General features: G+C 39.3%; 2 protein-coding genes across 2 annotated transcripts; one reads left to right on the forward strand and one right to left on the reverse strand.

The window, feature by feature from the left end:
• The first annotated feature begins 343 nt into the window (after window positions 1–343).
• On the forward strand, window positions 344–18,117 carry LOC139945231 (SNW domain-containing protein 1-like). The gene is made up of 15 exons (XM_071942543.1): window positions 344–413; window positions 3,274–3,334; window positions 4,106–4,183; window positions 4,920–5,081; window positions 5,411–5,506; window positions 5,783–5,889; window positions 8,114–8,218; window positions 8,854–8,923; window positions 10,071–10,136; window positions 11,246–11,362; window positions 12,431–12,566; window positions 13,976–14,075; window positions 14,378–14,498; window positions 15,166–15,329; window positions 16,481–18,117. Exons 1-15 carry the CDS (start codon window positions 388–390, stop codon window positions 16,686–16,688), a joined length of 1,617 nt encoding a protein of 538 aa, XP_071798644.1. The 5' UTR covers window positions 344–387; the 3' UTR covers window positions 16,689–18,117.
• Window positions 18,118–22,172, reverse strand: LOC139945239 (SRA stem-loop-interacting RNA-binding protein, mitochondrial-like). The gene is made up of 4 exons (XM_071942555.1): window positions 22,038–22,172; window positions 20,834–20,892; window positions 20,059–20,166; window positions 18,118–19,331 (listed from the first exon to the last, which is right to left on the reverse strand). The coding sequence occupies exons 1-4, from the start codon at window positions 22,108–22,110 to the stop codon at window positions 19,224–19,226; spliced, it is 348 nt and encodes a 115-aa protein (XP_071798656.1). The 5' UTR covers window positions 22,111–22,172; the 3' UTR covers window positions 18,118–19,223.
• Between the last annotated feature and the right edge of the window lie 21 nt (window positions 22,173–22,193).

The following is a 22,193-nucleotide window of genomic DNA, read 5'->3' on the forward strand; positions in this document are numbered from 1 at the left end:
TAAATTTTAAAAACAGATGTTTTAACCAAATTCAGCATTTTCTGCAAACTTTCAATTAAATAAAATACCTCTCATAATTATTTGTTTTGTTTTTAACAAAATCAACAAATTTTATTACATTGTTACAAAATATAGCGATCTTTTCTTAATTTGCACTTACGGCTTTCCATAGTTTTCCAATTTGGGTTGGCAAAAACTCGGGCTGTGACGTTGCAAAAGAAAGGTCTATTGGGATGGATACGGCTCTGAACAGTAAACAATAATACTATACACCGCCCTCTGCCGTTGGAACTTGGCTTACACGAGGTCATGACCTTCTTATTTCATGCCAGCGCCATCCAGCGCCACAGACTAGACTACACTCTCTCTGCTGCTGACACTACATCTATGAGAAAAATGGTCTCGCTTGCAGAGTAAGTAAATGTTTTATATAACCTCATTATACTGTTTTGTGTGTGTTTTAAACCTCTTAATTGTATCACTGTTTTTTTGTGTTTCTCATTAATGTTGAATCATTGATTAAGTATCTGTTCCTTTCAATATTTCCAACGCTTTCCGAACATGTTCTTGTGTAGAATATTAATTAATTTATAGATATAGGAAGGAAGGATCGCGGACGCATACGATACGATGTCGTAGAGGGCCGATCCAACTCGTCCTGTGTTTTCGAAACCAACTCGACATACACATTTTGATATTGACTATTTCTTTTGCTTTTTGGTAATTTTTGGACATACCAGAGGAATAAGAACTACCCTCACATCTTACTTTTAAAGTTAATGATGATGATGACATAAAATTTGTCTAACCTAATTAAGAATAAGAATAAGAAGTGTGGTTATTTTAATTTATATTTAAATTTAATTTGTTATGTCATCATGTTGACAATAGACTGTGCAAGTCTCGCGAGAAATTGAACTTCCGGGACCATTGTGGTCCCAACCTAATGGAGTTTTACGTTAGGGAGATTTTGTTCTGTCAATAATTTTAATTTAACATAAGTTATGACTCTAAAAAGTGAATATGTTCTTGGGAATGTAAAAATAAGTGATTAAAAACAGAAAAGTAAAATCAATTCAACAAATTAACGAAGAAAACTAAATAAAAAAACTTGACCTCCAGTTTCCGGTTTACTCTAAACAATTAAGAATATTACCCAATTGACGTTCCCATTATCGCTGAACCTATGTGATGATCGCACCAATTGGACGTGATTCACAAACGGGGTTTATTAGAAAAACCATCCAGGTCGATGTCGAACAGCGATCCTCGTCCTGATAAATGTATAATTTTTACGTTAATTTAAACAAAACAATTATTATGTACACGGATTAAAATAGTAATTATACAAACAGTACGTTAAAAATAATAATCTTTAAAAAAAATTTAACAAATAACAATTTCAATACAATTTGGTTTTGTACAAAAATATGCTTTTTTTCGAATTAAGTTCTCGTTTTCGCTACGTGCGAGACTTGCACAGTCTATTAGTTACTACTTACTATACTATACTATTACGGAAAAATTTTACGACCTCGCCACCAACTTCCGGCCTGTGTTTTTTTTTTTTTGGTGGCGACGTCCGGAAGATTATCCACTATTACTAGGCCTAATTAAAATATTTTATTTAGTTTATTTTATATTTTATTTTGAACTAGAATTTTTGTTGAAGGAAGCAAACAATCCTTTTTAAATTATAATCGTAACCATGTCATAACCTTCCATCCATCCTCATGACAGTGACGTGACAGTGTCGACATTAAGGGCCACAGAGACAGACTGGAGGGTTTCAATATTCAATAGTATAAATAACCTGATAACGCCACCACGGATCATCAATTCAACAATGACATAATATTAATAGGATAACTTTCCTGGATAAGTTTTCAAATGGCGCTACCACTTTTTCACCTATTTTTACATTGAGGTAAATTGGATAAAAACTCTAAATATTTCATATCGAAAGAAATAGTGGTGGCGCCATACTTTTCCACTTTCCGTCACCACCAAGTTGGTCTTTAAAGAGCGTTCTGTAACCATTTGTTATAAAATGCATATGGGTAGAAAGATGTTGTAAAAGTAGAATACATGTACAATGATCTACACAAATACATGTATGCCTCGAAATTGCATGGTGTTCTTTTTACCTCGTGGACTAACATGGTCGGCCATAATAGCCGACCGTGTTAGTTCGCGACGTAAAAGGGAAACCGGCCAATTTTGAGTGATACTTGTGTAGATGGACCATTATAATTCTACTTTTAAAACATCTTTCTAACCATATGCATTTCATAGCTAGCGGTTTCAAACGTTTATTATAGACCAACTCGTCCGGTCCAAGGCAACGTGTTCCTTTAAGGGCCAGCCTGTCATCTCATGAGTTTGATTTTTTACAAAAGTCATAGATTCTGTGTCTGTTCGGTACTGCATGCAAACTCCACTTTCGGGATACCAATGGTGCAGGCGCGTGGTGGCTAGTAGAATATTAATAGTTGGCCCCCCAGTTCTTTAAAGCCAGTGGGCACTTTGTACCGGGCCATGGAGAGCTGTTGGTAGTATAACACATTTGTGAGAAATCGCTTCCTCTGAAGTAACTGTGACATAGTTTTTGAAGATGAGGTATTTTCTCACTCAATAATAAAATACTTGAGCTGAAGCCTTAGGCGTCTGAAATCACACAATGTTATGCAACAAGGGTGTTTTTTCTTTCATTATTCTCTTGCAATTGCGATGACCTATTGAGTCCAAATTTTAAATGAACACGTTGCCTTGGACAGGTCGAGTTGGTCTTTGAAAAGCGTCCTGTAACCGTTTGTTATAAAATTGATATGGTTAGAAAGATGTTGTTAAAGTAGAATACAAAGATCTACACGAAATTGCGTGGTTTTCAAATTACCTCGTCGAAAACACGGTCGGCCATTTATGGGAGTCAAAACTTTGACTCCCATAAATGGCCGACCGTGTTAGTTCGCGACGTAAAAGGAAAACCGTGCAATTTTGAGTGATACTTGTGTGGATCATTATATTCTACTTTTAAAACATCTTTCTAACAATATGCATTTCATAACAAATGGTTTCAAACGCTTTTCATGGACCAACTCGTCCGATCCAAGGCAACGTGTTCCTTTAACAAGTTTGTGATTTTATGCATGTTTGGATACATCAAGTGAAAATACTGGTCCTACCAAAGGTGTCCAGTGCAAGTGATATTGTAGATGAGTTTTTTTCTGTATTTTTGATATGTTTTTATTTGTTCTTGTTTGTCTCCTGTAGTATTTTACCTGCTCCCAAGCAATGGGGACAGGAGGAGTTTGAGCAGGAGAAACCACGACAGGTAAGCCCTTCTTCTTTGTTTGTACATACTATTACTAACATACAATTAACTTTACATTAGGTTTAAATTGTTCAGAGAATTAGGCAACCATTATGAGTTCTTCGGTATGGATTGTGAATGGGGGCATGGTTAGCTTGTGCGCAAAGCGCTCACCTCTCGCCAAGGTAACCCTAGTTACTACCCAGTAAGGGTCATATGTGAGTTAAGTTGTGCGTTGGTTCTTTACTGTGCCCCGATGGTTTTCCAAATCCTCATGTTTTCCTCCCTCTGGAGAAACCAAACACTTTTGATCTCTGGCTGTGCTCCATAGTTGTAATGGGTTGATGTGGCTGGCCGCCAAAGGTAATAAGTAGTTATAGGGGTGTTGTGGCCAAGGGGATAAGAGCATCTGAGTCAAGTTTTGGTGGTTTAAGTCATTGGGATGTGGGTTTGAATCCCTGTGGTGACGCTTGTGTCCTTGAGCAAGACACTTAACCATCCCTTCTCTCCACCTGCCACCCTGGTAAGGGGAAAAATGAGTACCTATGGGGGCAGAGATGGTTTGTGAATGATTAGCTTGGAGTGTTGGTAACTCGCAGCACCGGCTCTATACTCCCCATCCAGGGAGCTGAGATGGTTTAAGAAATAAAAAATATGGCCCAGTGACCAGGGGTGATAATGTCAGAAGCGCCTTGATATGCCGGTCGGGCTGTGATAAAGCGCTTTATCAAATTAATTATTAATATTATTATTATTACTATTATATTATGTTTCTATTTTTGAAATTTGCAGTTGAGTCTAGCATCAATTTCTAGGAGTTCAGCTCCACCATATGGACGAAGAAAAGGATGGGTACCCAGGACACCACTGGTAAGCTAATTTTATATTATGCAGATTTGGATACTTTCTGTACGACTCAAAACACAAACATCCAAAGATTTACATTAAACTTACACGGTTTGAAGATAAAGATCATGGAAAGCTTCCCTTTATTTATTAGTTGCTGAGGTGCTGTAGTTTTTGAGAAATGAGTAAAACAATTTCCCAAAAATAATTTAAGTCTCAGTGACACAAAAACAATTTTAGCATGTACAACAGATTTACACGACTCTCCTGAAAACGTTGCTTTGTGATTTAAATTTTGTTTCTTCAAAATCTTGACAACAAATGAAAATGAAACTTCTACAGGTAGATTATTTTACAATCATCTTCATTCACAGTGAGGAGGCAGTAATTTCATAGCCAAAATCTTGATCTACAAAACGTATCAAAACCCTTTGAGCAGAGCCATAAGCCATTAGGAGGTACACGTATGATGGACACATACATAATGTAGGGCCTACTACTTAAAAGGGCACTATTTGGTTTAGGTTAATTTGTTGGAGTATACCCAAAACAGTGTACTCTCGATGCGTTTTCACTGCGTACGCAGCACGTGGACCCGTTTTTCAAAGTCTGCAGTGCTCAAAACGGAAGCGCAGTGCGTAATCATAATTCTAATTGTCAGGTATGGCTCGCAGTGACAGCGAATGAGGTTGGCCTCCTAAAGGCTAATGGCATAAGGGCCTGCCTGATTGATGTATATTTTATGGTTTTTGATTTGTAGGATTTTGGAGATGGGGGTGCCTTTCCAGAGGTTCCAGTGGCTCAGTTCCCGATGGACATGGGACGGACACAAGGCAAAGGGAACGCTATAGCCAAGACTGTTGATGCAGAAGGAAAGGTCAAGTATGACTCCTTGGCAAGGGTTGGCCATGCTAAAGATAAGGTAAGCTCATCACACAGCGGTAAAATGTAATAAAACAAACAGTCCTAAATTCTCAAAATCCTGCACTGTCTGACTTGTTTTATTTTTGGGCTTCAGTGAACCTTTCATTTTGATGTGTCATGTTAGAAAAGTTTGAGAAAAGCCAAAAACAGTTTTACACGCAATTTAGGCAGTTCAGTTGTGGACTGTACATGCGACGGTGTGAATGTATTGGTATTGTACGTCCACAGGTTAAAACATTGTAAGGGTTCCACAAGCCAAATATATACTTTGCTTGGTAGTTGGTTTTGAATTAGCAATAATTTGTTTTAGTTCATTGTGTCTGTCAGGTTGTTCATTCAAAGCCGCAGGATCTGGTGCCAAAACCCATAACCAATGAAGGAGACCCAGAACTACAGAAACCAGATGATGAAGAAATAGAAGAGGTAAGATTTTATTCCTGAGTAGCGGAATAAATAACCAACAGTACATATCCACAGCAATTGCCAAAGTGCAGCTGATTGACATGTTTGAGCTTTGAAAGTTAACAAAAGAATTTTGTAAGTTGTACAAAACTTAACTGGGAGCCAATGCAATTTCATTATTAGTTTTATTAGAAATTGTTTACAATATTGCAGGAAATGAAATGTGTTGTATCATAACACCCCCATGATGATTTCAGATCATGATGACGATGTTGTTGATGATGCTTATTTTTACAGACGACAGAAAAGACCAGACTGGCCTTGGAGAAGCTTGTCCAGTCTAAGATTTCAGCGGCTATGCCTGTAAGGTGTGCAGAGGAAAAAGCACCAGCCCAGTACATCAGGTTAGTTTAAAACATTCACGACCAACAGAGCCGCCCAACAATGTGTAACAATTATCTACTAATAATATCTTATATAGCGCTTATGCTTACCAAGGCACTTTAACGTGTTTGACAAGCAGAAGCTATTTTTCACAGGACTCGGGAAATTACAGAGTATACAGTGCTAACACACGTTGCGGTACCTGCTGCCAAAACATAGGATTCGTACTGCCTCTAGCTACTGGGCAATCTCATCAGTCTAGTTGGTAAGACACTGCTCTAGAGATGCAAGGGTCGTAGGTTCGAAATCCCACCTGAGTAATATCAGGCATGAGAATCTTCCGGTTTGAACCGGAATTCCTTTTTTTTTCCTTTCAAAATTGTGGTCTCCGACATGTCCGAGTTCCATGTGAATTTGCTATAAAATTCGGGGGGTAGGTTTTTGGGGGTATACATTTGGATTTCTCTAATCCCTCTTCTCTAGTCAGACAATGTCAGTTTACCTTTGTAATTGTTATTATCGCGGATCCACACGTGCGGCGTTCATGAAAAAACGGCACCTAACTAAACAATAAATTGCCGTCCAGCAACTGGCCCAGTTTACGGCTTGTGGTCTTCCTGGCATCGGGCATGCATGCAGCAGCAGAGACATATGTATAAACTTGCCTCATTCCTTGCTTCGTTTATAATGGTACGGTTCAATAATGTTTGCGTGTAATGCGCTTGCTGCTGCAGCAAAGATAACACGTGTAGAGACTTTTGAAAGGCCACTGAAAAAACAGTGCACGTGTTTGCACCATGTGTACTGTGTACTGTGTACGTCCGTGCAGGTTTGTACACGAACCAATGAGCGGCGCGGCACGAATCTGAGATCGCCGGCAGGCCATGGAAAACTGGTACCTGTTATTGCCTCACAGCCAGCGAAAGATATATTGGGAACCAGCGAACACACTGTATGTCCGGACGACGTGCTTTCTTCATTGGTTCTATTTCTATGTTGGGGTCAAATCTCAACCTCGTTCCAGTTATACCCTATGCTGAATAACAACCTCTTACTCAAAAACACATCGCTCTCTCCAAATATGTAGGCCTATTATTTTAAAATGTGCGTCGCCGACGGATCGTTAAAATCACAAACATTTAATTGCAAAAGAATTTCTTTACACAACCGAATTTCATATCAAGAACCTATAAAATGGTTTTTAATGAGAAAAAAAGCATTTTCAAGGGCAGAAATAAGGGATAAGATCGTCAAAAAAATAAAAATATTATTACTATTTTTTTTCTTTTTTTTTTTCCTTTCTTTCTCCGGATTGTAACAAAATCGCAGGCGAACCCAAAAATGTTTGAATTGTTTGAGCTTTACATTCCTTATTTTCTTTTAAACCTATTAAAAAAAAAAAAAGGAAAAATCACACAAAAGTAGCTCACTTCTACCTGGAAAAATAGGTGTCAGAAATACATCAGAGACCACCACAGAGCTTCTAAATACCCAGAGCTCCCAGGGCCCTTAAGCGGGCCCTGGACCCCGGCCGTAAGGGACTTCACTTTGCGAGCGAAAATGATGGAATATTGACATTTCCAATCAACTGAATTTTTTCCTGTTTTTTTATCATCAGCCATTCTCATGCCTGTAATATGCCTGTGATATTTTTTCACAGGACTCGGGGAAAATACTGAGTATACAGTGCTAACATACATCGGTGTATGGGTAAAAACCAAAATTAATTGCAAGGGTCGTAGGTTCGAATCCCACCCGAGTAATATGCCTGTAATATTTTTTCACAGGACTCGGGGGGGAAAGTATACAGTGCTAACACACATCAGTGTATGGGTAAAAAAAACAAAATTTATAAGCTTTATACATGTAAGACAGGTTTTTAATGTAGCACCTTGTGAGGGTTTACAAGGTGCTTAGAGCATTCAGCAGCCACTGCCAGAAACATCCCTTCTCTTAGCAATGAGTGATACTAGGTTCTTTCAATGCACGATACCAACGGCTTTACTTCGTATCCAAAGGACGAAGCAATAATGATCAAGTGTCTTGCTTTTAAAGGACACAAGTGTCACAACTCTCGAACCCACACTCTGCTGATCAAAAACACCAGAGCTTGAGTCCGGTGATCTTAACCTCTCGTCCATGACACGCCACAAACGATCATGCAACGAATGTAATTGGACCGTTGGCAACACAAATTTGATTTGTTGGTTTGATACTATTTCTGCGTTTGTAATTTCACCACAGGTACACTCCATCACAGCAAGGCGTGGCCTTTAACTCCGGTGCTAAGCAGAGAGTCATCCGTATGGTGGAGGTACAAAAGGATCCGATTGAACCACCCAAGTTCAGGTTAGGCACCTTTGCTTTTTATTCTGGTCATTTGTATTAATTTAAAGGCACATTCAGAAGCTGATTGGCAGCAGTTTTCGTGTATACTTAGCTGATCGTCACCTTGTCCCATCGAACTATGATGAATTTATCATAACAGTGCAAGGTATTTCAAAGAAGCATATGATCTACAAAAGGTATCAAATCGTGTAAAGGCACTGGACACTATTGGTAATTACTCCAAATGATTGTTAGCATAAAAACTTACTTGGTAAAGAGCAATGGATAGCTGTTGACAGTAAACAACATTGTAAGAAACGGCTCCCTCTGAAGTAACGTAGTTTTTTTAGAAAGAAGTGATTTCTCAGTAAACTATTTGAATTCAATTCGAGACCTCAGCAGATGAGGTCTCGATATCAAGCATCTGAAAGTACAAACGTGTGGGACAAGGGTATTTTTTCTTTATCTATTCTCTCACAACTTCGACAACCAAATTTTCACAGGTTTGTTATTTTATGCATACATGTATGTTGGGATACACCAAGTGAGAAGTCTGGTCTTTGACAATTACCAAAGGTGTCCATTGCATTTATAAGAGTCAGATAGAAAATCACATTTGTAAGAAAACTTAATCAAATTATAATTGTCATTTTCAGAACCAACAAGAAGATTCCTCGTGGACCACCTTCACCTCCTGCACCTGTTATGCATTCTCCAACAAGAAAGGTCAGTTCTAACCCTTTGACACAATGTTTTGATTAAGAATTGCAGCCTTCGTTTTTCAATTTTTGTTTTCCTTAGAAATTATGTCAAGTACGTGTATGGCAGTGTTCTCCAACCTATAGAAAAGACGTGGCGCAACACCATACTTTCTGCGGAGCGCCCCAAGCTTTATAGTTGCTGCCAAGCTTCAAAATGTTGCCGCCACCTTTACATTGTTTGACTCTGCATTGTAAATTGACAACAGAAATAATTTAGAAACCAGAAAGACATCGTTTGTTTCAGAATACACGTTCAATCATCATAGAATGATGCACATAACCACATCACATGGTGCTTGTGCACCCGGCTCCCACACACACAATCGATCGTCCACCAACGGCTGTCCATCATGTCCATGCATGGCCCATACACACAGTCACAAACATGACAAAGCTAACCAACTTTCCGCACGCTGGAATTGGCAATTGATTACCATATTCACAAGATCTTGGCTAGACTTAAGGCAGTAAACATTCATGAATGGAGTAAAGGATTGGTACACATTGTGCAGCACGCCTGCAGATTGTGTACAAAACACAGCATTGGAGGAAGTGTAATTAAACATTTAAAAAATAAATCCAACAGAGGGCATTTCGGGGCAATGTTCATTGAATTATTTCTCAATGTGTGTTGCTCGCCGATCGTTGCAAACGAAGTTCAAAACGTGTTCAAAACAACCTATCTTCAAATCACAAATTCATTAAAGTGGTTGTTGATGGAAAAAGTATAATTTTGGGCAGAAGTTAAGAGACAAAATCGTCCCAAAACACAATTTTTGCAAACTTCCTCATCTCTCAAGGAATCATTTTCAAGCTGATGCTTATTGTCCACAAACCACTTAACGGCAAGGCTCCCCACTAAATCTCAGAAATTTTGATCCAGTTCTTTGCTTCTCCTTAATGAACCCAAGTCTCGACACTCCTGGGGTGACAAACTTTTGTTCAGCTGCGCCATGCATCTGGAACTCTCTACCACTTCAGACCAATGTATAATAAGCAAACTTGCTGTGGTTAAAGATACACAAACTCTACATGTAGGTAGTTTTGGTATAAGGTTTCTCTTTTGAAGTTGATTTTAACCATTTGTAATGTATTTCTTTAACTTCTTTTAGGTCACAGTAAAGGAGCAGCAGGAATGGAAGATACCACCTTGTATTTCAAACTGGAAGAACGCTAAGGTACAAATAAGATTTCATTTACTTTCCAAAATTGTTTCAATTCTCTTTTTACCAATCTTAATGCGTTGTGTGTCCTTTCTGTTAACTGTTTGTAATAGATTGTGTATACTTATCTGTTTTTTTTCAAATCCTGATAGTTTTGGCAGAAGTTTATTTAGAGCCCGGTGGTTTGTGCAGTAATGTTGGTTTTAAAGCCACCTTTTAGTTCCTACTTCAGTACTGGGCCATTAATTTGGTATTATGCATTGAAATATAGGCTACTGTTTTAATAGCAACAACATCCTTAACAGCAGTCGTAACCATAGCTGTAATGATCAATTCTGATACGGCCTCAGCATCTATAGAATGCCGGCGCGATATGTTTTCTACTTTAAGTCTGATTTCCGATTGTTTTGCCCTTGTAAACTCAGACAAATTGTGATTACATAGCATAAAAATGTCCCTTACACCATGTGGACATGCTCTCAAATCCAAGAATAATCTACATGTTACATACAGATTCGTTCAGTTACGTTTCAGTCCTAAGTTAAAGCTTCTTCAGACTGGTGACCATGTCCAATGCTGAACTGTCTGTGTACCCTTTCTCGGTGTTCTCCCCTATGTCTGTTCCAAGTCATAGTTTAAAGGGACACTTTGCCTTGGATCGGGCGAGTTGATCTATGAAAAGCGTTTGGAAACCGTTTGTTATAAAATGCATAATGGTTAGAAAAGTGTTTCGAAAGTAGAATATAACGATGCACATAAATATGTTTTGAAATAGCATGGTTTTCCTTATACGTCATGAGCTTACACGGCGCATCACTTTGTGGAGTCAAGTTTTTGACTCCATAAAATGGCCGACCGGTTTCAAACGCTTCCCATAGACCAACTCGACTGATCCAAGGTAACATGTCACTTTAACAAAGAGAGATGTCTGGGTGTCTTTTGGTCACCCTCTTTTGAAGTTTGGACCGCCTGCTTTATCTGCCATTCACATGTAAATGTATTGCAAGTAAACCATTCGGACACCCAGTTTTTAAATTTCCTACAAATTTTGACACTCTTTTATCAAATCCTAGCTAAAACCTTGATTCAAATTATTAAGGACTGTTAATCTATAATTTTGACAGGGCTACACAATCCCACTGGATAAGAGATTAGCTGCTGACGGACGTGGACTGCAGAACCCTCAGATTAATGAGAACTTTGCCAAGTTGGCCGAGGCCCTCTACATTGCTGACAGAAAGGTGAAGCATTTGTTCATAAATACATTCAGTTTAGGGGCCGTTCACATTAATCAACATTTTCACAACCCAACATTTGTCTTTGTACACTTTGCAACTGAATCTAAGCAAAAATATTTTCCCTGGTATCCTACGTTACAATGAACTTTCTGAACTCACACTAGTGTTTACCAATGAAAATCAATATTCTATTTATTGAGCGCTACACTACCGAAAGCACCTGCGTGATCAATACTTAATGCCAGAGCAAGATTTCCCTGGTATCTCATGTTAGCAATGAACCTTCTAACATTACACTTGTTGTTACTAATGAAAACCCAGATTCTGTAGACTGCCGGCGACCAAAATTTTGCACCAAAACTTCGCTAAACAAGAGCGCAAGTTAAAAACTCAGATATTTGTTCAATCATGTAAAATCTTAGTTGATTTTATAAATTGACTTTCAAACTACATTGTAAACTAACTCAATTAAAATAGTTCTTAAGCCCAATTATGTGCTTGTTTGTGCGTTACAGGCTTACACTATGCATACAGTTACCCATTGCAACAGCCTTTGTGTACACATGCGGCCATTATGTCATGAACTTTGTGCATGGTGCAATGATTATCTCCGGAATTGAATATTACGAGCTTCAGATAATACAAGGAAAAGGGGTCAGTCAAGCGGACCTAGAAATAACGAGAGTCGACTGTAAACGCCTCTTTTAATATTCATGCATGGCATCTCTATTCTTACCCAAAATGAGTAACCAGTTGCAGTGGCTGTGCCTATAAGGTTTATCGCGAATAGCGAACAATCAAGAGAGGGCGCTGTTGAACCCACACAAAGGTATAGGCGTCGCGTGCGCGAGTCGTAGAAACTGCAAAGAAATCGCCCCATATTCCTTCCCACATTGCATTGCGGTTCTGAATCGCGATAAACCTTATGACCTTGTTTTGAGTTAGAATTGTGACGTCACTCATGCATAAATATAAAGAGAGGCGAATACCACTCTGTGTGACCTACTGGTACATGTATGGGTTGAGACATTTGGGTGAGTGTTTATTTGATTCTACTTATCCTATCCTCAGGCCCGAGAAGCTGTAGAGATGAGAGCAACGATGGAACGGAAAGTGGCTTCCAAGGAGAAAGAGAAACATGAAGAGAAACTCCGTCTGTTGGCCCAGGAGGCAAGGAAGGATCGAGCTGGCATCAAAACAGCAGCGGGTGAGTCTGGAGTGTTGTATAGAGACGCCCTCTGCCGTCGATTTCACCAAACTTCTCCTAAACTTAACATTAATCATAGGACTTAAAATGAGTTAAAGGAACACGTTGCCTTGGATCGGACGAGTTGGTCAGAACAAAAGCGCTTGTAACCGTTTTTTATAAAATGCATATGGTTGGAAAGATGTTTTAAAAGTAGAATACAATGATCCACACAAGTTTGCCTCGAAATTGCGTGGTTTTCCTTCTACTGTGCGAACTAACATGGTCAGCCATTTATGGGAGTCAAAATTTTGACCCCCATAAATGGCCGACGTGTTAGTTGACAAGGTAAAAGGAAAACCACGCAATTTCGAGGCATGTTTGTGTGGATCATTGTATTCTACTTTTACAACATCTTTCTACCCATATACATTTTATAAAAAACGGTTACAAACGCTTTTCAAAGACCAACTCGACCGATCCAAGGCAACGTGTTCCTTTAAGTTCCGTATTTATAGACATAGGACGCATGCACCCATCCTAGTTTAGGACAAGTTACTCATCCACACTCAAGATAGCATTTCATGAAATTGGCTGTAGGACAACATACGATACCCTGAGCTAGAATATACTTGGAGAGTAAGCCTGGGCAACGTGTGACTAGTGTCGTAGTCGGGAATATTGATTGCTTTAGTCGAGTGGCAACTACTGTTTTTCAACTTCTCAGTTAATCATGCCACCACGACTACTACAAAAATGGTTGCTACCATTACAAAAATAGTTGCGACTACCTGGGCCCAATTTCATAACAGAATCAGCGCTTATCGAAGAAGGGAGTTCCGTGCTTACGCCAAGCGTATTTCAAGGGTTAGCAGGGAATTTTGGCTTCAGCGCTTGTGTACTCCACTTTATTAGGTATTCTACGCTTACAAGGCTAGCGCAGAAATATGGTGCTTGCCACGTAAGCTCAGAATGGTGATTGTAAGCGCAGAATTTGGCGGTAAGCAGAGCCATGAAATTGGGCCCTGTTTGGTACCCAAATTGTGTCGCTCACGACTATTCACGATAACATAATTTACTTAAGAAACGCAATCAAACATCAGTTTTTAATTGCTAGGGTTCCCTGCTTTTCAGGTGGTTTATTTCATAGTGGGGTTTCAATGTATAAGAGGGTTACACAACACCATGTGCATTTTTATAGTGTATTTTAGTGGTTTATATAAAACAAATTCTTGATTTTCATCTTTGTTTTAATGTTCTTACCCCTTACTGCGGTAGTGCAATTTTATGTATTTTATCTGTGCAATTTTAATCAATATTTTTACTTTGAAATGCCACATCAGTCAGCTTTGTGCTGCCAGTTGTTTTTTTAATAAAAATTAATGAATGAAATAAATGAATGAATGAATAAATTTTGTTCACCATTACAGAAGCTGATGAAGAGGCTAGAGAGAGAGATAAGATTCGTGATGACAGACACCGAGACAGACAAAGGGACAGGAATATCAGCCGTGCAAAACCAGACACAAGGTTCAAAACGCTCTTTACTATCAAACATTCAAATCTTTTCTTCTGTTTGGGCTTTTTCTAGGCATTTTATTAGAAGTTATTTTACGATCAGTTATCTAGAACATGTAGGTTGTTGATCAGCAGCCGATTTCACAAAACTTTATGCAACTGCGTAAGTCCACTTGCGCAACGGTTATAGCATGTTACGCCATAAACATTGCGCAAGTGGACTTACGCAGTTGCATAAAAGTTTGTGGAAGTGGCTGCAGGAGTCAATCAATATCCTTAGAAGTAATACCTTTTGATATTTTGTTGGAATTCAGAGCGAAGTTCGACAAGCAGAAAGACAGAGATATCAGTGAGAAGATCGCCCTGGGATTGCCCAACGCTGGTGGCAGGTCCGATGATATGCAGCACGATCACCGTCTTTACAACACCTCAAAGGTAAAGTTTCACTGGCTGGCGCACTATCCTTAGCTTAGGGTTAGTCAAGATGAGCTTTATCAGGGCCCAATTTCAGTAAAGCTAGTAATTCTAAGCACCCAATAGATTTCCTTTTAAAGCAGCCTTAAAGGTAGCCTGAACATCTGATGTCACATTTCGAGGCTCGTGAATCACGCCAGAGTGTGGCCTCTAGCCTGGGTCAATCCCCGCCCATAATCACCTTTCACCTACATTCATATGCAGACGACCGAATGTGCAAACTTTTGATTTTGGCACTCTGTAAATGACTTTTGATTGATCATAAAATGTGTACAAACTCCTTCTGTGAGAAACTCTTACTCCAAGCCCTCAGGACTTTCACATGTAGGTTGTCATGGCAGAGTGATGGTTAAGAGCATCGAATTAAAGTTCTGGTGGTTAAGTCATCAAAGTGTAGGTTCAAATCCCACTCGTGGCACTTGTGTCCTTGAGCATTATACATGACTATAACTGCTTCTCTTCACAAAAGGGTATAAATGGGTACCTCCGAGGATAGAGGTTGTTAGTGTGTATGAAAAGCCTTTGGAGCGCTACGGTTGCCCATAACAGTTTGTATACTCCTAAGGGAGCTGAGAAAGAATGCACTATAAGAATTCATTATTATTATCATTATTCTTCTCCATCACAGGGTCTTAACAGCGGTTTTGCTGGAGGAGAGGACGAGTCATACAACGTGTACAGCGAGCCATGGCGCAAGGATCAAAACGTGGCAAACAGTCTGTATCGACCAGGGAAGAATGCAGATAAAGATGTCTACGGTGACGACTTGGAGGCACTCATCAAACAGAAGAGGTCAGTGTATGAGATTACTCCCCAACATCCCGAGTTACCTTTAAAAAAAATTATTCTTTTTGCAAGCACCAGACACACAAGGCCTGAAGGCCACTTCAAGGTGTGGGCTACAATTATTTTTTTTCCAGAGGCCGCTGCCACCTACTCCTAGGGCTGAAACAGGGTTACCCCTTTTACAGTCCATACGGATGTAGGCTTGGGTATCATCAATCCGAAGCCTGGCCGGTAAAGCAGAAAGCACTACCTCCCCAATTTCACGTAGCAAGTGTCACGACCGGGATTCAAACCCAGACCCTGCTGATCAAACACCAGCGCTTGAATCCGGTGCTCTTAACCACTCGGCCACGACACATCTCGAAGAAAATCTTAAAGGCACAGGACACCAAGACCAGTATACTCATTTGGTGTATCCTAACATATGCATAAAATAACAAACCTGTGAAAATGTTAACTCCATTGATCAACGGAATTGCAAGAGAATAATGAAAGAACAAACACCCTGGTTGCACAAGTGTGTGTGAAGTCTTTTTTTTATTTGAGTGAGATGTTACCTCTTACTCAAAAACTTTGTTACTTCAGAGGAACTATCAACAGCTCTACATTTTTATGCTAACAATTATTTTGAGTAATACCAATAGTATCCATTGCCTTTAAGACAAGCATAGCTGGATGTAAATCCTCTCGTACATTGGTACCAAAGACTGCCACGAAGTCCCATACATTTTGTATGAACTGCAGTTTCGTGCATGCGTCTTTCTTAAATTTCCACAATATTTTGGGGGTCACGTCCGAGTGGTTTAGAGCATTGAATTCAAATTCTGGTGGTAAAGTCATCAGACTTTAGGTTTAGGTCCGGGTGGTGACACTTGTGTCCCTGAGCAAGATGCTTTACTGTAATTGCTTCTCTTCACCCAGGGGTATAAATGGGTACCTGTGAGGGTAGAGGTTGATATTGTGTATGAAAAAGCCTGTGGAGCGCTGTGGTTGCCGGCGTTGTGTGCACGTACTCCCAAGGGAGCCAGGAAAGATAAAATGGTTTATCATTGACCCAATGACTAGGGCACTAATGTAAAGCACATTGATTTTCAAGCTGAATTCTATACCCAAATTTACTGGTTTTCAAACAATTGTTTTTTTTTCTGTTTGTCTAGATTTGTTCCCGACAAAGATTTCAGCGGTGCTGATCGTAGCCGACGTCGTGACGGACCCGTCCAGTTTGAACGCGAGGTGGAGGAAGATCCCTTCGGTCTGGATAAATTCTTGAAGGACGCCAAGAAAGCCGGAAAGCGACCCGGGGAAGGGAAGTCACGTGATCACGATGACCATGACAGGAGCGGGAAGAGAAGAAAGGATTTCTGAGTTGCATGCGAGGGGAGTTTTGTTTGCTGTAAGTCATAATTGTGTACAGCTTTTTTTTAAACTAGTCCGATTTAACCCTTTAGAGCTGAGTGGCACAAAGTGGCGTGCCAAAATGCAGCTTGTACCAAAAACAGCTGAAAGATTTGACCTATTTCCTTTGACCTTAAGAGGTCAAAGTAAAGGTCATATCCACAATTGAAATTGTCCAATATTTCCGGTGTTAACATACATCTAGTAACCCAATTTCTTAAAACAAAACCAGTGTTGTTTCATGATATTTTGTTGACATTTTGACCGACAAAAAAGGGATTCAAAAAATACGTAATGACAGGGTGTATTGTGATGATTTTACAAATATTAATGGTCACTAACAGGGACACTATTGGTTATTGTCAAAGACCAGTCTTCTCAATTGGTGTAGCTCAGCACATGCATAAAATAACAAACCTGTGAAAATTTGAACTAAATTGGTCATTGAAGTTGCGAGAGAATAATGAAAGAAAAAACACCCTTGTCACACAAAGTGTGTGCTTTCAGATGGTTGAATTCAAAAAACGTCAGAGGGAGCCGTTTCTCACAATGTTTCATACTATCAACAGCTCTCCATTGCTCATTCCCAAGTAAGGTTTTATGCCAACAACTATTTTGAGTAATTACCAATAGTGTCCAGTTCCTTTAAGGAATAGAAGCAACTGTTGTGTGTACAATAGAAATCTCATTGTTATCCTAGTTGCGAAGGGATTGTCCTTTTTTTTAGGGGGGGGGTGGGGGAGGCAAAACAAGATTTAATTTTTATCACTATCAACAAAATTGAAAATTATTTCTGTCTTCATATGAGTTGCTTTGAAGTTCTCTTAGAACTGGTTAGAAATACTTCATTATCTTAAGACTAACTATTTAGTACATTTGATTGCCCAATAGAGAGTTAGAAATTCAACCATTTGCAACTCTCATGTTTGTAACTCCACTAACGAAGTTCCAATTTTTAGAACAATCCTGTGTTTACATAATACACTCTGCGACGTAACACACAGGAATACACCTCTAAACACGCTGCAACCAAGATGTACATGGTTGATGACGTTGGACCTCTATACCATAACTTGGGTGTCTTTGTACAGTTTTTAAGATTGGTATTTTTTCCTGTTTTACGAATTCTGTCAGATGTTCATCAGAACTACTGTAAATCAACTACAAAATTAATTGCTCCTCCAGATAGCTTTTAACAGAATATTTAATTGTCCGTATTATAAATCAAGTATTAAAGTGTTACACTTCTTTTGCCTCACATGGTAGTAGTTATTGTTTTGTTTCTAATCATAATCATGGTTCTGTAGACATACATGTTATAATGTATTGTAATGTATGTACATACAAAATTCCTGTGTCCCTCTTAAAAACCACCCAATTAAATGTATCCATACACTTATGCATTTTTTATGATCGTCTGGTTTATTGCTTTGTTGAAATTGTTTGTTTACACTACTTTTAAGAAACATTTTCAGGTCCAGTCTTTAATTGTATTTGAATCGCTGACAAGTGAACACTAGGGCCTTTCATGGCTGTGCTTACCACAGAATTCTGAGCTAACAGTCTGCACTTGCCCTGTATTAAAGGTAATTAGTAAAGAATGCGGAGTAACAAACAGTATGGATGTGGCAAATTTCTGCTTAATGTTTTAAAGTAGAGCTTTGAAAGTAGGTTCTGTAACAAAAAGAAGCTAAGCACAACAAAATTATGCTTACCTACCCCATGTCACAGATGCAATTTCTGAGTGGTGTTCGGCTCATTTTGCATTGCAGAAAATGTTAGCATTTTTTTCTGCTTGAGCAGCTCTATGAATATTCATTCTGGTTTTACCCATATTTGTACATGTACACCGAATACTTTCTCGAGTTCTGGGAACAAAATTCAAAGGCAAATTACTCTGGGCCTAGAAAACTAAGTCTGAAACTACATGCAGTCACGAAGGATGTTCACTTCAAACTGTTTAGGTAATTTCAGGAAAGCGAGGACATTCTGTGTTGCCAACTTTGTGTGTCTAGCAGCTCTATGAGAACAGCCCTAGAATAAAAGATGTACAACTTATGTGACACTGCCACAGTTGCCATTTTGGATGTCGATGAGAAAAGCGTGTAAATGCTGCATCGCTTTAAATTTGCACTGCACTGAATACCACACATACTGAATCCCAAATGGGCGCAACCAAGATTATCCAAGGCCCAGTTTCATAAAGCTGTTAAGCAGAAAAATCTGCTTAATAAATTTCTTGGCTAAGCAAGAAATGGTTAAAGCACCAGTCGCAGCAGAAGTAAATGTATGGAGTTCTGGCTGGTTACCTATTTTTGCTAAGAAATTTGTTTTTGTGCTAAGCAAGTTTTTATGCTTACAACAGGCTTGTGAGACTGGGCCCAGATCTTTGTTGGTAAGCTTAAGTATTCAAACTGCACGTCATGTAGTCTCCAAGGCGACAGGTCCAACCCTTAAGATCCTCAATTGAATTAAACTGTCCAAACATTGTTCATTGCTGTAACATCACGCGGTCTCGCTGTCACTATCATGATTGAAGACGTCACTGATTTGTAATCTGTTGACAGCTGATACACCTGATGTTGAGGAGCCTTGCCTCTTATAAACTGCAATCTATAAGGAAAAATAATGAAATGAATTCAGAGCATGTTTCAAAGAGTCACAAGTCACTGTGGTCGAGTGGTTAGACTTCAGGACTTGCAATCACAAGGTTGTAGGTTTGAATCTGGCCAAACTAACCACTGATTTACAGTGCTCTGCAAAGCATGCCCTAAGACTGGCTGCACAGTGTTTCACAGTAAGCAGCTTTAAGAAATTGGCCCCTGGTAAGCTATTTTATCCAAGCAAATAGTATGTGCAAGAGAGTATTAAACATGGGTATCCCCCGACTTGGCCAGAGATGGCTGTTGCAAACCAAAACACTGAATATGGGATTTGAGGCATTGCATGGTTCAGTATCAATATACATTATTTGGTTTGCGGTTAAACACCATGTGTGTGCCTGGTAGATTTTGTTCTTTAGAGAACTGTCTGGCTGTTATATTCTTATACCCTGGAATTCAGGAGACTTCTCAATTCTAAAAAGAACTGTTCTGCTCTTTAACTACAACCTGGGCGGAAGGTAAAAAATCAGCCGGGACTACTACTTTAGCATTTTTAGTGGATTGTTATTAACTTCACTACCGCAGAGTTAGTTCTTAACCAGTATCAAAACACTGAAGCTCAACACAATTATTCGCTTTGAAACTATTGCCCAAGTACAAAGCAACAAAGGTAAATTGCAAGGATGAGGATGAAAGGTAATTCAAAACATGGTTTATAATCTGAAGAAGCCTCTCACCTTCTGTCCATCAATTTGATGACTGTCCATTTGTAGAGCTCTCTTCACTGCTTCCTCAGACTGGTATGTAACAAAGGCAAAACCCTTTGAGAAGCCTGTGTTTTGGTCCTGAGTGATACAGAAATACACAAACGTTTAAAAAATTCCAGGTTTCTGGAAGTGAAAATATGCACTAGCACACAGTCCCTAAAATTGAGCAGACAATGTCTAATACATAGTTTATCAGTGATTTCTCTGCTTATTCAAACTTGAGGTTGCCCAATTATCTTCTTCCAGAGACCACCTTCTTCCAGAGACCACCTTGCTCATATTGTTGCCAATATCAACACCATGAACACCTCGCAGTAAAGACTTGCCATGTAGATGTACTCAATCATACGTTTTAAACACAGGCTGCGTAAATTTGCTTCAATCATCAATTTGAATTTTTGTTCAACCGCAGTTTATCCATCAGTCAGTGTAAACATTGGCTATCGTCTCGTTCGAGGAGAAGATAGCAGAACCAACTTCATACACGTGTAGTTCTAGGAGTAGCTACCCTGTTTTTGGTCCCAACTTGACATGAGTCAACAAAATAAAGTTCAAAAACTTTGTTGCAGAATTTAATGTGGCCCTTTCTGCTTAGGTTTTGGCTTATGAAACATACTTTTGTTACGAGACTTTGCACAGGCCGACAGTGCCGAGTCTGACCCGCCCAAACCCCACTCATCGTTTTCAGAGGAGTCTGTGGTACATTATATAATGTCTACTTCTATAGTAGATTTGCTATACTCACAAAGGTCACTCTGCAGGCCCGAACTGGCCCGAACTGTGCAAAATGTTCCCTGATCTCATCTGTTGAGAAAAAAGTGAAATAAATTAACAATGATCTTCAACATACGACGCAAGCAATGTGAGTGATAAATACGCAGGCCTTCTTTAATTCCTTTTTAAACCCCATGATCATTGGGAGGATTGAGAGTAAGGAAATAAATGTAAAGATTGTCAAACTTTTATATGTTGCCGAGACCTGGGCCCAATTTAATGCCTCTGCTTACCACCAAATTCCCCGCTTACGTGCAAGCGCCGAATTTCTGCAGGCCTTGTAAGCGTTGAATGCCTAGTAACGTTGAGTACGCACACGCAAGAGCCAAAATCCGCCGCTATCCTGTGAAATACGCTTGCCGTGACCATTTTATTGGTGTTATTTATTCAACAAGAAAAACTGCCATGAATCATGAATCCGTGAAAACTGGCCACTCATTCACAGGGTCTAAGAAAGAAAGTCTCCTTAATGCTTTTTAAAATTAGAAGACAAGTGCTTTAGTGTAAATCATTTCAATCAAATTGCTGAGTATCAGTGTGATAGCGCCCTCTTTCTTATGAGTCCTCCTCCTTCAGCAGCCCATGGTTATGGTAAATTCCCATTGGGGAACATAATTGAATCTCTGGGGACAGATTTCCCTACGCTGACAGCTGCAGTTCAGTGCTGGCGGGAAATATGTCTCAGTCTGCCTAAGATTCTGTCCCCCAATATGGGAAATAAAAATGGGCTTAAAGAGGATGACAGAGGGCGCTTAGGAAACAGTTTGCTGTAGTGTAGGCCTATGCGTATACAGATAGATGGGGAACACAATCTTTGGCGACAGAATCTCCGGAAAACTTTCCAAATCCTCAGTCAGATCCTGCCACCACTTTTTGACAATTTTTAACAAAAAGGAGTATTTTATTTCACAACGAATCATGAAAAAGTCGTGGCAGGATATGGATACTTTTCCTGTGAAACTATTAACAAATAGTGGGTTGAAAGAGGATTATTCAAAAGAGGGCGCTAATCAGAAAAAGTTTGATGCACTACTAGGCCTACTATTACTATTAGCGTATCAATATGGAGCTTATTGTAATAATAATTGTAACAAAGTCTTCTCAAGCAAACAAGTTACGTCTCAGTCTTACAATGACGTTAAGTCAAATTCCATATAAAGAAATACTTTGCTTACTTGCTCCTGCAGTCCACGGTAGTTTAGATACGAAGAGTTCATGGACTCGTCTTGCTGCGGCTCTTGCTGCCATTTTCTCAGTTTTCACGTGTGATGAAAGAATGATTGGGATATGTCCCAATCTACAAATTTGCCGATGCTGTAAGTCTACCATTC

Source organism: Asterias amurensis, chromosome 1 (genome assembly GCF_032118995.1).
Source record: "Asterias amurensis chromosome 1, ASM3211899v1".
NCBI classification, from domain to species: Eukaryota; Metazoa; Echinodermata; class Asteroidea; order Forcipulatida; family Asteriidae; genus Asterias; species Asterias amurensis.

Coding starts and splice junctions, on each gene's coding strand:
- LOC139945239 (XM_071942555.1), bottom strand. CDS start 22,110: ATGGCAGCAAGAGCCGCAGCAAGACGAGTCCATGAACTCTTCGTATCT. Junction 20,893..22,037: donor ACCGTGGACTGCAGGAGCAA/GTAAGCAAAGTA, acceptor TTTTCTCAACAG/ATGAGATCAGGGAACATTTT. Junction 19,332..20,058: donor ATCAAATTGATGGACAGAAG/GTGAGAGGCTTC, acceptor TTTTCCTTATAG/ATTGCAGTTTATAAGAGGCA.
- LOC139945231 (XM_071942543.1), top strand. CDS start 388: ATGAGAAAAATGGTCTCGCTTGCAGA. Junction 414..3,273: donor AAAATGGTCTCGCTTGCAGA/GTAAGTAAATGT, acceptor TGTCTCCTGTAG/TATTTTACCTGCTCCCAAGC. Junction 5,507..5,782: donor ATGATGAAGAAATAGAAGAG/GTAAGATTTTAT, acceptor TTATTTTTACAG/ACGACAGAAAAGACCAGACT.